General features: G+C 40.4%; 1 protein-coding gene across 1 annotated transcript in view; it reads right to left on the bottom strand.

Annotated features, from left to right (window-relative positions):
• Window positions 1–9,280: 9,280 nt before the first annotated feature.
• Window positions 9,281–14,257, bottom strand: part of plekha7b (pleckstrin homology domain containing, family A member 7b) — a 74,568-nt gene continuing 69,591 nt past the window's right edge. Inside the window, exons 28-30 of the mRNA XM_069663171.1 lie at window positions 13,546–13,694; window positions 11,454–11,600; window positions 9,281–9,885 (exon numbers count right to left, since the gene is read on the bottom strand). Of these exons, the coding sequence (XP_069519272.1) occupies window positions 11,467–11,600; window positions 13,546–13,694 (283 nt within the window). The 3' untranslated portion in view covers window positions 9,281–9,885; window positions 11,454–11,466. The remainder of the gene's footprint in view (window positions 9,886–11,453; window positions 11,601–13,545; window positions 13,695–14,257) is intronic.

Genomic DNA, 14,257 nt, shown 5'->3' with positions numbered 1-14,257 from the left:
ATAAGAGCCAAGTGCAGCGGCTGTGAGGCATCAAAGCGCTGAAACGCCGCTTTTCACTCTTTTCGCCCTCTCGCGCTTTTTGGGAGCGACCCGCTGAGCTGCAGCAGCCGTCACACACAAACTCCAACACAGACAGAGCCGAGTGTCCCTGTATAGACACCAGGACAATGTGCTGAATGGGCAGTCTAATTATAAATGTGCCATTTAGACTCGCGTTTGGTCTCCAGAACCGCCTTACCTTATGAGGAGACCTGCGCTCACACAGCTGCACGAGGAGCAACTGTTCAGGACGGAATAAAAAAACTTTACTCCGCAGACTGTTCCTGTGTTCCTCTGAGGAGACTAACTCCACAATGTGGAATTGTTGGAGGAGTTTTAAGAAAGGGACGCGCGAGGGATAATTATGTCATTTATTAGCCACAGGTGTGTTATTTGTGTGGTCCAATAGCGCACGTGCTTAGTTTAAAAAAACTGGGAATAAGAAACAACTGTAAAACTCAATTTAAAAAAGAGTTTCAAGCTGATTCTCTTCTTATTAAATGTTCTCGTGACTTCTACAGCTGTCTGACAATTCTGCTGTTAGTACACACTCTTATTTTGAAAACATCTTAAATGTAGGTGTCTTCTCACCTATTTCGCTGCCGTTATCAAGCACGTGCTAGACTTCAATTTATTATAAACCTGGAAAATTATTTATTAGGTGTGTGCAAAATAAATATTTCCTAATAAAGAAAGTGTCACATTTTAAAGTGATTCCCCACAGCTCCAAAAAGTGAGCTAAGTTTATTTCCTGATCTATAAATATCATACTATAATTATCTTACATAAAGGCCAGATCATTATTTTTCTGATAAACGCTCGACAACAAGGAAACCCTGTGAAACACATTTGCACTTTTCACAAGAGAACCTGTGTGTGTTTTCAGTCCGGGAGCGCCGAGCTTCAGAGGCTTCTGCTTAAATGGAAAACTGTCTGTTCAAGTACATCTTCTCTAAATGGACAAGCCCCGCGATTGTTGAATTTAATTTATGGCTGATGCATTCTTTAGAGGTCGATTCCCCTGACCCCTCCAGAAAGTTAGGGGAGAGAAATTTCCCAGGCTGCACGGCGGCCAGAAACTGTGTGTTTCTAACATTAGAAAATCAGACGGAGATGTTCGGGAGGAGAGGCAGTTTTGGAGTGTATAAAGGTGTAATGAGACATGAGCGAAAGCTTCAGAAAAACTTGTCCAGCTCCTCACAGGCACAGAGAGGAAGCCTACAGGACGCGCGTCAGTGTCAATGAATAGTACCGCTGTGTGGACACGAGAGAAACTGCCACCAGCCCGAGAAAGTTACGGGACATGTAAACACAAACACGACAGCGATATGAAGCCTTACATGTACAACAGTTGAGTAAAAATCACTTCTTGCTGATGTTTAGTGTAAATGTTGTCGGTGACAGCGGTCTGCTCTTCTTTACGCTGCAGTTTAAACTGTGCAGCCTGTGTCCGCTCGCGCGGCTCCACGAGACTGTAATAAACAAAGATTAAAAGGTGAGATTTCAAACCTGTAAAAGATGATTTAGGTTGTGTCGGACTTCAGCTCTGATGTAGTTGGACGTGGAATTTAGCGCGGATTTACAGGTTTTGATTTGAACCCGAGCGCCTCCGAGCCAGCCCCGCGCCACTCTCTCGTCTCGCGTGCACTCCGGCTTGTTTTGGTGAAAGCGACGCATCAAATAATCGCAATATTTAAAGTTTGACAGGCTTTCTCCCCGCTACTAAATGTACGTATATGTACAAGCTTTATAGATGGAGAACTTTTACAGATGGTTTGAGAGCAAAGAGCGCGCGCTGTCCCGGAACATTTCAGTGACAGCGCGCTCGACTTTTAGGATTCAGCAATAAAACAGAAGGTGGAAATAAGAGGACAACACAGAGCATGTTGGAGAGTAAAGCAAACCAGTTGTTTACCTTGATGATCTGAGCCGTGGAGGTGATATTTCTGCGTCCTTTCCCGTGCGTAAAGACTTGTAGACTACGCTGCGTTTAGTACAAAATGATCACTGAGCTATCTGTTGAGCGAAAACTTCAGTGTGCTCACACGGGGCCATATGAGGGGATCCCGTCTGCTGTCTGTGAACTTCAGCTGTCCAAAACTACAAGTACCTTTTGTTGTTCGCCTATCTCTTCTTTATCTCTCCCTCCCTCTCTCTCTCTCTTTCTCTCACTCAGACAAGAGAAGACGATGGGTAGAGCCGCTGTCAATCTTGGCAATCAATGTGCGCAGCCATGTCGCAAGTATTCAAAGCATTTCCCGTCGTGCAACATCAGAAAGTGAGTGGCCAGGGCATTGATCTGAGGAAGGCAAAGAGGCAGGACTCCCCCCTCCTCCTCCTCCTCCCCCTCCTCCTCCTCCCAGACAAGAGATGCGAGAGAGAGAGAGAGAGAGAGAGAGAGAGAGGGAGAGAGAGGACGAGAGAGAGAGAGAGAGATTTGTGGTGAAATAAAAGTGCAGTGAGGGAGGATGGTTGTAACCGTCCGCAGTTTAGTCAGTTTAATAAGCCCGAAATGAACATCACTTACAGGCACGCGACGGCAAAGTTGAAGATGACTTTTACCCTCCGCAGAGGAGGTGAAACTTTTTCAAATTTTGTCAGAAGACAAATAACCCGCCGGCCTCTCCAAGTAAAAAAAAAAAAAGGTATCTCAAAATCAGCGTTTCTATAGAAGGAAAAAAAAACGTTTGAGATCAGAGACAAGGTGAAAGAAAGTGTGTGAGAGGATGACGAGGAGTGAGAGGTTCGCACTTGTGTGTTAAAGCAAAGCAGCTTTCATTTTCATAAATTAAACCAGCACCTAAATCGTACATTACATTGTTATTTCTTCTTCCTTAAAAAATGGTGATAAAAAACTGGATATTGATGTAGAGATCGTCTCTGCAGCTGTTTTCACACGTCATGTTTTTCTACATTTTAAAACTCTTATTTTGACTGATTATCCTACAAAAGGAAGTCCTACAGATATATCCTCCTCGTCATGCAAAGTAAGTTAACGTGTATTTATAACGTCGTCTATTTATCATTAGATAATTAAATCGTCACGTTCATAGAACATTTGAAAAAAAAAGACCTTACAGACTTCAGGAATGTGAGAGTTATGGAATTTAAATGCACGCACCTGATTTTAGAAATTAAAAGCATTGATGTGTAATTGTTTAAAATAATATGTAGGATGAGAAAATGTTTCCAGCCTCACATTTAACTCCAAACTTTCACTTTTACATTTTATTTTTTTTGATTTTCATTTTAATTCCATAAAGATTTTATGAGATATAAGTAAATAATCAGCATCAGACTGAACGCACTTGTTGTAATGTTACAGCAATTCTAATCATTGAAATAAATCCTATATTGTGTTTTAAAACAGATCCGGGAGCAGCTCTTTGACACCTGAAATTAAAGCAAAGCTCCGGCGACTGAAGCAAACATCACACAGGTTCTGACTTCTTTCCAAAAACAAAAGCTTCTTTTAAAAAATCAAAAGAGATATTTTTCTGTATTGAATCTTTTGAAATCATCAAATCAATACAATAAATAAATGACAAAAGGAGCGAGCACAAAAGAGTCCAGATAAAAAGACACAAACAAGTGAAAAGTTGTCTATAAATCAGCAGCAGCTTCAAAAGGACGCAAACGCATCACATCACTCATCCGTCCCATATTCTACATGACATAAGATACAACATTAGATTGTCATGTATCAGATAATAGAAATAAGAAAGTTACTTACAAAGACAGGAGACAGCAGGAGGAAAATGTGATTGTTAACTGCAGTCACATAGAGCTGAAGGAGGGACGAGAAGGAGAGAGAGAGAGAGAGAGAGAGAGAGAGAGAGAGGCTTCACAAGTCATCCACTTCATGGCATCAGCTCATGTGCGCCTCGCTGTCTCTCTCTTTTTGTTCAAGGTGAAGTTAAACGCACCACATCTCCATCACCGAACATACCTCTTACACCTCCCTCTCCCTAAATAGTTGTTTTTGCTGTAAGTTTTCAGTCGCCATTATTTTTCCTACAATGTGTGTGAGAGTGAATTTTCCTGCTGAGGTTGGCTTGAAAGGGGGAAAAAGGCGAGTTAAAGAGAGAAAATGAAAGAAAGTCTTACCTTTCCGGAAGAAACTTTCTCTGTAGCCCTGCGCAAACTTTGCACTTGAACGCCTCCTGAGACTCAGCAATGTAAAACTATAGGAATGTGAAAACTGTCTCCTGTTTGGGAAACAGAAAACAGACGCACAATAAAAAAACTCCTCTGTGTGCTGAAGTTGTGCTGAAGTCACCAACAATCATCTAAACTGCATATTTCACATCCACGCATGACGATTCAGATGTGATATCTGCGTTGAGTGTGTGAGGAGTCTGTTACGAGCGGACTTGCCGGGGCTCAGATGCGTGTTTCACGTGTCTCATGCGCCACCTTATGGACACTGTGGGAAACGCATGCAGGAATCCTCCACCCTGCAAAAAGCAGATGACTGTAACAGAGTTAAATCAGAGGATTTGGGCCACAATCTTCTAACTCTTTTATGCTGCTTTAAATAAAATAAAAGGTAAAACATAATTCCCTTTAAAAACGTCCTGAGCTTGCTGCTTGGCCTGCATTCAAACCGTCTTGTTTGCGCCAAGAGAAAATAAAGATGCATTCAGTGTATTTGCATAATGTGGTACTTTTTTACCAGGCTCTAACAGATGATTTTGGGTGCAGCTGAGGGCCAACAGATGCCAGATAGTTCTCAAAAACACAAATATAGCCCACTATTCAGAGGTGACTGTAAAGGCTTCCTCTTCAGAGCTCTGATGGTGGAGCGTGAAGCGGGCGTGAAGAGCACAAGACAGTCCAACTTGTTGGGGGGTAAGGCAGACACATTTGCATACCCTGTGAGTCTTTGATGCATCTTGAAAATTCAAGTCTAGCCCATAAATATTTGAAAAGGAGAGTGCATGAAAATCAACATTTTTGTTACATTAAATTAACATGTGTTCTTCTCCTGTTCTGCATGGTTAATTAGAGAGCACCATTCAGCCAGTGAGTGAGGGTGAAGGGAGGGGGGAGGGGAGGAAGGGGGCTTTGATTACAGGACAGATAGAGCAGGTTTGAAAGGTGTGAAGCTGATTCATTCTGAGGAAGACACTGATTTGTGTTCTTGGTAAAGACTCACAATTATGTGCATTATAGAAGAAGAGTATGAGAAGTTGTACTTTTAACTTCTGAGTCATGACACCGTTTAAGGACACGGCACAGCCCCTTTAACATTGACTCTATTTAAAGCCCTCCTATTTCTAGCTTTTACAAACAGCGTGGAGTCAGTGTTACAATGTTCATTACACAGTGTGATGCAATGAGCACAAATAAGGACATTTCTGATTGTTTGTGGGTGTGATTGTTAACCAGAAAAGTGTACAGTATATTATAGTTGTAGCTTTATAATCACATGCCATCAGAGGATTTAATAAAGTGCCTTATAACAGACTATAAAATTGTCAAAGGCACCTGCATAAATATCTTAGAATTGCTGTAAATGTTATACTTTTAAAGGATTGGTACACATGCATAATAACATAATAAATATGATTAATCTAAAAGGAGGGAAATCTTCAATTCATGCATTTATTTTCATTCTGTTTTTTTGTGACTTTCAGCTGACTGTCGATCAGCAAACATGCCAAACATAAGCATTACAACTGATCAAAGAAGATCTATAAGAAGTGTAACTGTGACCTCCGTGACCTTCCATTCATGAGGCGAACCACTCACACGGTCCAGTTGTAGGGGACCCACATCCACAGATCCGACACGTCTTAGTCATAATCGAATGCCAAGTTATGCAATTAAGTCAAACACTATTTGCATACATGCAAATGGTCTCCCTCCCAATTGGACTTGCAAAGTGGGACGCTCTGTTCTCATTAGTTGACCCAAATCTCTTACTTGTAACTCTGGATTTCATCAAAGTTTAGTCAGGATCTAATATTTCCTTTCAAGTTAACAGAGAAGCAGTGATTAATCGTGTTGAAATAAGGAGTGCAACATGCCAATTCTAATTATATACTTATCAGGCACCATCGCACAGGCAGAGGCAACAGGAAATATCAGCTGTGTAGTCCACATGAACACACCTTAATATTATTTACTGTACTTTGCATATCATGTATTTCTTAACACATGCACAGTGAAGGCTTTACTAAGAATCTGTTCAGGAGAAAAGTTTTTATTTAAGAGAACAGAAAATGACACACAAGTGGGATTTTTGAAAGTATGTAATCAAAAGTTATCTTTTAAATGTGCGGCCTAATGGCAGGTGAAGCATTATTTCTCTATATTAATGTATTTATTTTTGATGCATCGCTGTCATAATGCGCTGTAGATCTGTAAATGCATGTGTAGCCTTTTCATTTGAGTTGTTGCATGTAGTAAATTTCTCTTAGATCAGTGTGTGTGAGTGTGTGTGTGGCTGCTAGATTAAAGAGGAGGCCCAGGGGCATGTGCTTCATTTACAAAGCAATTGCTTTTATGTACAAAAAGCCCAATCCACTGTAGGTATTGTAAAATCCTTCCGTTTAAGGGACATGAGATGAATTCTTTGTTTAGTGTAACACAGCACTTTCTCTACACACACTTAATCATTCATGTTGAAGGAGCTGTGTTCTCTGGCTGTTAAATGTAATAAGTCGGTAAACGTTTTATTCAATATTTAATATGTTTTCTCTTTGTGTCAGCTCCCACATGATAGCATGATGGAAAAAGCTTAATAAAAGGCATTGTGGTAACTGCAAACAGTGAGGTCAATGTGGAGCAGCAGGACTGTAATTCAGCCTTCTCTCTATTCTTTTTATAGCGCGCGCACACGTTGGGAGGAATATTCAGTGATTCCTAACTCTTCAATTATTCAACAAATCACCATTCCATTTCTTACATATTAAAAAATGTACCGTATGTGGAGCCTGGAAATGATAAAACAGCATAAAATACTCTTTTGAAATCAAAGCACCTATTGCATGGGCTTCCTTGGTTTTGTGTTTGTACAATTGGACTACAATCCGGATCCCCACAGTGTGCAAAGGAGGCGCCGGCTGTGTCTCCACTGTAAGCGAACTCCTCAGACACTCGCGGCGAGTAACAATCATATTTATGTGATGGAAATAGGGATCACTGGGAATCAGCGTAGGATTTCTCCTTTCTTTTTCCCTATCAGGGGAAAAGTGTGAATATGTTACACATGCAGTGTGCGGTGCGGTGAACAATGTGGACCTGAGAACAAGGTCAGGCTCCTCAGCACGGTCTCAATAGACGCTTCCTTTCAAGCATGAAGGGGGAAAAAAAGCAACATAAAAAGAAGCAAAAGTCAAAGCTTTAACCTGATCACTGTCTCTTTAATCATATTTTAAACACACACAGGAGGCACTTTGACTGCTGTGATTTAAACGAGACGTTCTATTTACTGCTCCTCACTTATTATCTTATATTTACTTCTCCAAAAACGACTCTAACAAACATCCCTGTCAGGAAACTGAGCCACACGTCTCATCTGAAGAAGCCTTTCTGAAGCCAGTGAGTGTTTAGTAAAGGATTAATGCAGGAGGCCTTGATTGCGTTTAACAGAACAGGACCCAATTAGCATAATAGGCCCTCTCTCATTCTCTTTGAAGTCCAGAGCATAGAATAACAAATGTATATGAACCAGCAGCCAAACGTCAATACATGGAAATGCCACAATCCTCAGTGGAGGGTCCTGGGTGAATTTTTTTGCAGGAGGAGGGAAAAACATCCCATTTTATTGCTAAATAAGCACAACAGAGGATGTGATGGGTCTTCTTCTTGCCACCAGGGCCAGCAGGCGCTGTGGGGCCCCACGATCCTGGAGGAGAGATGGAGGCTGAGAGGAGGAGGCTGCTCAGGGAGGTGCATGCTCCTCTCTCAGGTGTTTTTTCAAAGCACACCACGACGCAGGCGAGGGTAAGTAATTACTCTCCAATTAAAGATGAAGATGTCACTCGGGAGGGAGCCAAACACAACAGCTAAGGCAAGCAAAGGAGGGCGAGGGCGCTGCATCTATTAAACATGTTTGCATTGCATCCTATCTGCACACACATACCAGGGTGATGCACGATAACGTTCATGTTAAAAAATGTAAAATTCCATAATAATAGCCCCATTATGCTTTCTATTTTAAAAGGTTCGCTCAATGTTCTTTTCTTTTTGAATTAAAAGTTCAATTCATGAATTTCTCAGAGGTTTCTTTTTACAATTGCAATGGAGACATAGTTCATGATTTAAAGATATGAATTCTGCACTTCAGGATCCAGAGTTATTAGTATCCACCTTCTTGGTTGAAAATACAAGGAATTAAAAATGCCCTTTTGAGATGGAAAAAGCTTTGAACTTAAGAAACATTTCAAGAAGCCCCTCTCTCTCTCTCTCTCTCTCTTTTTGTATTGAAAGTTCACCTCCTTTGAGCATGCCATAGTTTGGTTCCCCTTTTCAAAATAAAAGAATAAAGTTTAATGGGTCAAGGCAATCAATGTGGAAGTTCAAACAGAATCTGGGAGCTGTGATGAGTGCACATTTTGTACTTTTTCTTTGTGCATGATTAGAATAAAGATGCGCTCAATACATGCATCAGTGGGATCTATTAAAGAACAAAGACTCTTTTAGGCTAAAAGTTAAGAAGAAGTTGCTCTAATTTCTCAATCAGAGGGAGAGCAATAAACTCGATATGTTCTGATGTAGGTTTTATTTTTGTCAGCTGATGCTCACCATGCTGAGACAACACAGCTCAGTAAGTGTCAGAGGTAAAACAAACTGTCACACTCTCATCGTTAGTGATGGAGCAATGCCAAAGTGTCACTAGAAACATTTTGTTCTCCTGCTTCTGTTGGTTGGATTCCTGTTTCTCTTTAAAGGAGCATTTCGTAAGTCTTTACCCGTCATTGCTCACAGCAACCAATGATTTCTGACTGTAGACGTGTGACTATTACTGAAGTCAGTTATAAAAAAGTGTCATCTGTGTCATGGTCGACCTTCTCTTCACTAAAGCAAGAGGACAGAAGGTCACAGATTATTGAATTTCTCTTTTAATATTAGACTTTATATTTTTTGCCGATTTAATTTTGTCATTGGAAAACAAAGCCGACATCCATCTCATTTAACTTAAATAAAACATGATACATGTGAAGTAAAATAATTAGAGACAAATGTGATATTGTGTTAATATCTTTAATATTCACATTTTTATAAATGTCCATTGTGCGACCTTCCCCAGTCACACAGAAAATATGTTAAAGGTTATTTTCATCCTGATGTAAGCAAAAATAAAATTCATTTGGCAAGCTAAAAGGAGACTGGCAGTGCTACAGGTACGTACATATGATACTTCAAGTGGTTTGGTGTAAGAATATGATCTGAGTCTTGAGAAAAATACTACCATCATGACACGTTTAGTACCTCTGCTTCTTAACACTCTGTACCTGACCGAACAAACAAACAAACAAACAAAACCAGCTCATACTGCAAGTAAAAGCGCTTCAGTCACACCTTGAAAACATGATACAGTGTACAATCAAAGTGCAATGACATGTAGAAAATATTCTTTTATTATTATGAGATTAACATTATTGTTAGACTCCTCCATAGTTAATAAGCACAGCAGCTTCCGCTGTAACGTCCTGTCGCTTTAAGAAACACTCTTAGTGCTGTCAATGCTGCTTGATCCTCACACAGCAGGTTTAGTGTTTAGTTCTTGTACTGCTGAGTAGAAATCCAAACAAAATCCTGTTTTCTTGCAGAATCCGTTTTTGTTTTTTAATTGTCATTGTAGACTAGCACCTCAGTGTCCAGAAATCGCTTGAGCTGAGGAGGGACGACAGAGAAAGACAGAGTGAATACAAGAATTTATCAAATGAGTAAAAGTTTTTCTTTTGTTTTTTTAAGGTACAAAAAAATGTGTCCTTAAAGTTGTGTAAATACAAGAGAGTCCAGCTCCCTGTCGATACATCAATTAATATGCAGCATTAACTAGATAATTTAAAGTAAACATGCACCCCAATCATACATCCTTACACAGCACTCAGCACAAAATACACACATGAATACAAGGGACAATGAAGACAGTAATAGTTAACATTGTATTGTATTGTATCTATGACATGCAAATCTGCACGCACAACCTCTTTATATGTCTGAAAACATACGTCTGACTGCTATAACTGCTTCTGTATAAGTTGGATCCGCATCCAAAATGTGATGGGTTCTTCCTCGGTCCGTGATACGTCCTTTCACCAAGTTTCATAAAAACCAGGTTAGTAGTTCTTTCTGTAATACTGCTGACAAAGGGCGATGAACAGCTGCCATACCAAAGCCAACAAGTTCATTAATATACGACTAAATGAATCCTGCAGGCGTACTATGATTGGTAACTACTGTTACTGTAACTTCATATACATCCAGTTAGTGACTTTTATAAATCCATCTTTAGCAATATATACAAAACTGTTCAATGGTAGAGCAGCAACTATACGCCTCAGCCCACCACCTGAACACGAGATGAGAGAGTTACACAAAGAAGTGTCACACACAGCACAACAGTACACGTTAAAGCATGCAGACACACAAGTTCTCAAGGAATGAAGAGTCCTTATACAGAAGTTAATAACACATTCAAGTCATGCAACGCTGACGAGGAGACATTTCATGCTTTTGCTTCTTCTGACATGACTGGAACGCTGCGTTATACTTATAGGTGAAAGGTCAAACTTAGACAGATGGATGCTTGTTGCTATGTGAGTGTTCATATCTCATTATCTGATGATTTTATTCATGTGGCACATTTTTAATCTCCATCAATGACTTTATTTCTCCCCTTTGGTAATTATAAGTTTGTCAGTGTGGGTTAAAGATGTATAAGTTTTTTAATAAGGCAGTAAATGACACCTTCTCTCTGCATTTACAGTAACAACAGTGATATGTGCAGTTTTTTCTGACTTCTCGCTGCCAGGCTGCAGATGGGGAGCTAATTGGTGCTGGGGAATGCAGCTGTGCTGACTACTGAACTGTCAAGGTGCTAAATCAAAAGGTGTCTCCTTTGTTAATTATACACAATGCTACAAACAGTCATGTTAGTTGGAGCCCTTTCTTTCCTCAACCATCTATAAATATTTTGGCAGCGGTACAAAAAGAAAAAAAAAAACAATTTACACACAATTATCACAGTGGGATGAGCAGACTGCCTGCAGATGTTTGTTTGGATTATAATGGGGGCAGAGGCAGGGCTTCCCTAACCTCGACAAGATGTGTTTCCTACAATCACAGCAGAGCAGCGAGCATGCAGGGAGGTGCAGAGCACGCAGGAGCCCCGTGTTAGAGAGGATTAGTGAGGCCCTGAAAACATTAGCACCATGAAACATGCAGTTAGGCCTTACTTTATTTCTCGGATTAGACAAACGTGTAGTGAATTCCGTTGCTTAGAGGAGAGGGAGGCGTCACAGAGACAGCGGATACAGGAGGAAGAGGAGGAGGCGGAGGAGGGGGTGGAGGAGGAGGGGTGGGGAGGTTAGCCTGTGGTGGGACTACAGAGGAGAGGAGACAGGAGGGGAACAGAGAAGGAGAAAAGGACAGTGGTAGTTAGTCAAAAGGGCGAGTTTCAGTACAGGTTTGTGGCCACTCTGCTAGAGTTTAAAGCCTGGTAACTACACTTAATATCCTGTATTATAAAGTTATATTTCTTAAGTTTGAAGTTTGATTTATAATGAAAATACTGATTGTTGCAGTCCCATTATAAAGTTGCATCTCTGATGGTCTATTGTCTGACAGTATTTATGTAATATCAAACGACTCTAAGTCATATCCAGTAAAGAAATATACTAAAAAAATGCAAACTTGGTGCAGAAAATATATAATACAGACTTCAGAAATGGTATTAAATAGCATAATAAGCTAAATGTGTGTATGGATTACAGCTGCCACTAACAATTACTCTAATTCTGCTGATCCTTTTCTGTAATCAACAAATCATTATGTCTGTAAGATGTCAGGAAACATTAAAAATCATATTCCCCCTGAGCCTGAGGTTGGGTCTCGGTTTGTCACACAATGAAGCGGAAACCCCAAAATGAATTTTAAGTTTACGAACACATGTGACAAAAAGGCAACAAATCCTTTCTTTAGAAAAGCATCCACAAAAAATGGTAAGCCAATAACATTGGCAGCATCTTTGGTTATCAGTGAATCACTTTCCTATAATGATGGCCCTCCCTTATTCATGGATGTTAACAAATCCATGAGTGTAGACAAACACTGTGTGTGTTCAGAGATTTGATGAAAAGAGAGAGAATGTTAAATATCATGAACTTCAACACCATCAGTCATTTAATGCTCATTGTGATCCATATAAAGGCGGCATTTCATCATTTGAACAATTCATCAGCTTTAGAAAAGAAGGACACATGGTTACAGAGAAACTACAAAAGAAAGTTAATTTTGCGGGTATTTTTTACAGTGCAAAATCTGAGATTATCTTCAGTTAGTAATTACAAAATAACAAATTATTTAACAATTTATCACATTTATGACACCTTTTTAATATATATTGTATGTGATTGCAGTGCTGCATATTCCTGCCTGTACGCCGGCTTTTATTGAAGTCTCTCATGCATAATACTGAGAAAAAAACACCTCTTTTAATTCAGGGATTTGAAAGTGCAGCAGCGTACCTCACTTTAACACCAAAGGCAGAGAGAGTCAGTGATTCAGTCTCTACTGACAAGATGCCACCAGTTATATTCTCTGACATTTCTCAATGCTGGAAATAATGTTATAATTGTTGACTTTGCCTCACTGTGCATATTAAGCTTCCACACACTCTGACAGCTTGAGTGTTACCCTGTGTGACAGATATATGTGCATGCGTGTGTGTGTGTGTGTGTGTGCGTGAGGCAGGCAGACTGACAACCTGCTGCAGCTACAGTGAAAATGAACTTGCCTGTCTGCTGTAGAGTATGAAAGAGATGAAAAGTGAGCGCAGTGTCTTTTATGCAGGTTCAGAGCAACGTTCAAAGCAGCAGCAGCGGTATGCAGGAGGAGAGGGGAGTTTGACTGGGTCATTGATCAGCACACAAAACGGCCTCATCAAGCGATTCCTCCCCTGTCTGAGAGATTCTACACGGATTGCAATTAGAGGCTATCTGCACTCCTAAGAAGGAATAATGTTCGGTTATTAGAAAATGAGCAGCCTTATTGCTTGACTCTGCACCTTACCGCCCTTCTCATCTCAACTCCATCAATCCAGATTTCTCCCCATTATCCCTTCTTCAACCAAAAGATGTCAATTTGAGGCCAGGAGGAAATTTATTGAACCTGTCAGCTGTGGTGCGCTTTTTTTTTTTTGTACAGTACAGATACAGTAATTATTTCTGTAAGTGTTTCTGTGGACTGCTGAGCAAAGCTGTATAAACCTACACCATCCTACAGGCGCGAACAAATGGAAAATAATTTGGACTTTTAAAAATGACCAACCTGCGACTAGTTTGCTCTTGAGCGAAGCCTCCGAGGCGAGAGCGTAGGACATGGTGATGATCCTCTCCTGCTCCTGCAGAGCGGAGTCGAGGGCCACCAGCCCCACATCTGGCTTGTCCACAGGCACCGTAGATGCTAGGTTCTGCACACTGTGAAATGCACATAGACACAAAACATAATACACTGGTGACAATGCTGAAATGCTTTGACTGCTGTGAGGGCTTTCTCTTGTCTACCTACAGAGATGTATGAGAAACAGTCTGCTGAGAATTTAGCATTTTGCTCATGGAAACATCTGTAGAGTGAAAGAATAGTGGCCTTAAAACTACATATTTTGGAAGATTCTCATTTAAATAAATGTCTGTTAAGTCACTATCTATCACCGAATGAGGTAACACAATGGTGATTGAGCCTATGGCCCACTGATGAAAGCCTTTGCATTTGCAGTATTACGGACTGGGTGTCTGTGGCGACTTTCGTGTAAAAAAATCACAAGCAGCGCCCAGTTAGTGACACGTTTTCCATCACCCAGCAGTGGTTGGTCTGTCAGAGAGGGTAGGTGGAGCTAAACGGCTGCTTTTCCGGTCTCTGCAAGTGTTGCGAGTAAACAGTAATCAACTATGGCTGAACAAACAAAGAAAAGATCGATGACTACAGATACAACTTCAAAAATAAGTGAAAATCCAAAGAAAAAGAAACAAATTTTGATGCT

This window comes from Semicossyphus pulcher, unplaced genomic scaffold (assembly GCF_022749685.1).
Source record: "Semicossyphus pulcher isolate SPU_LCO1_2020_fin unplaced genomic scaffold, fSemPul1.0.p SCAF_1, whole genome shotgun sequence".
Lineage (NCBI taxonomy): Eukaryota > Metazoa > Chordata > Actinopteri > Labriformes > Labridae > Semicossyphus > Semicossyphus pulcher.
The sequence above is the reverse complement of the archived record's forward strand: the minus strand, read 5'-3'. Positions and strand labels throughout refer to the sequence as shown.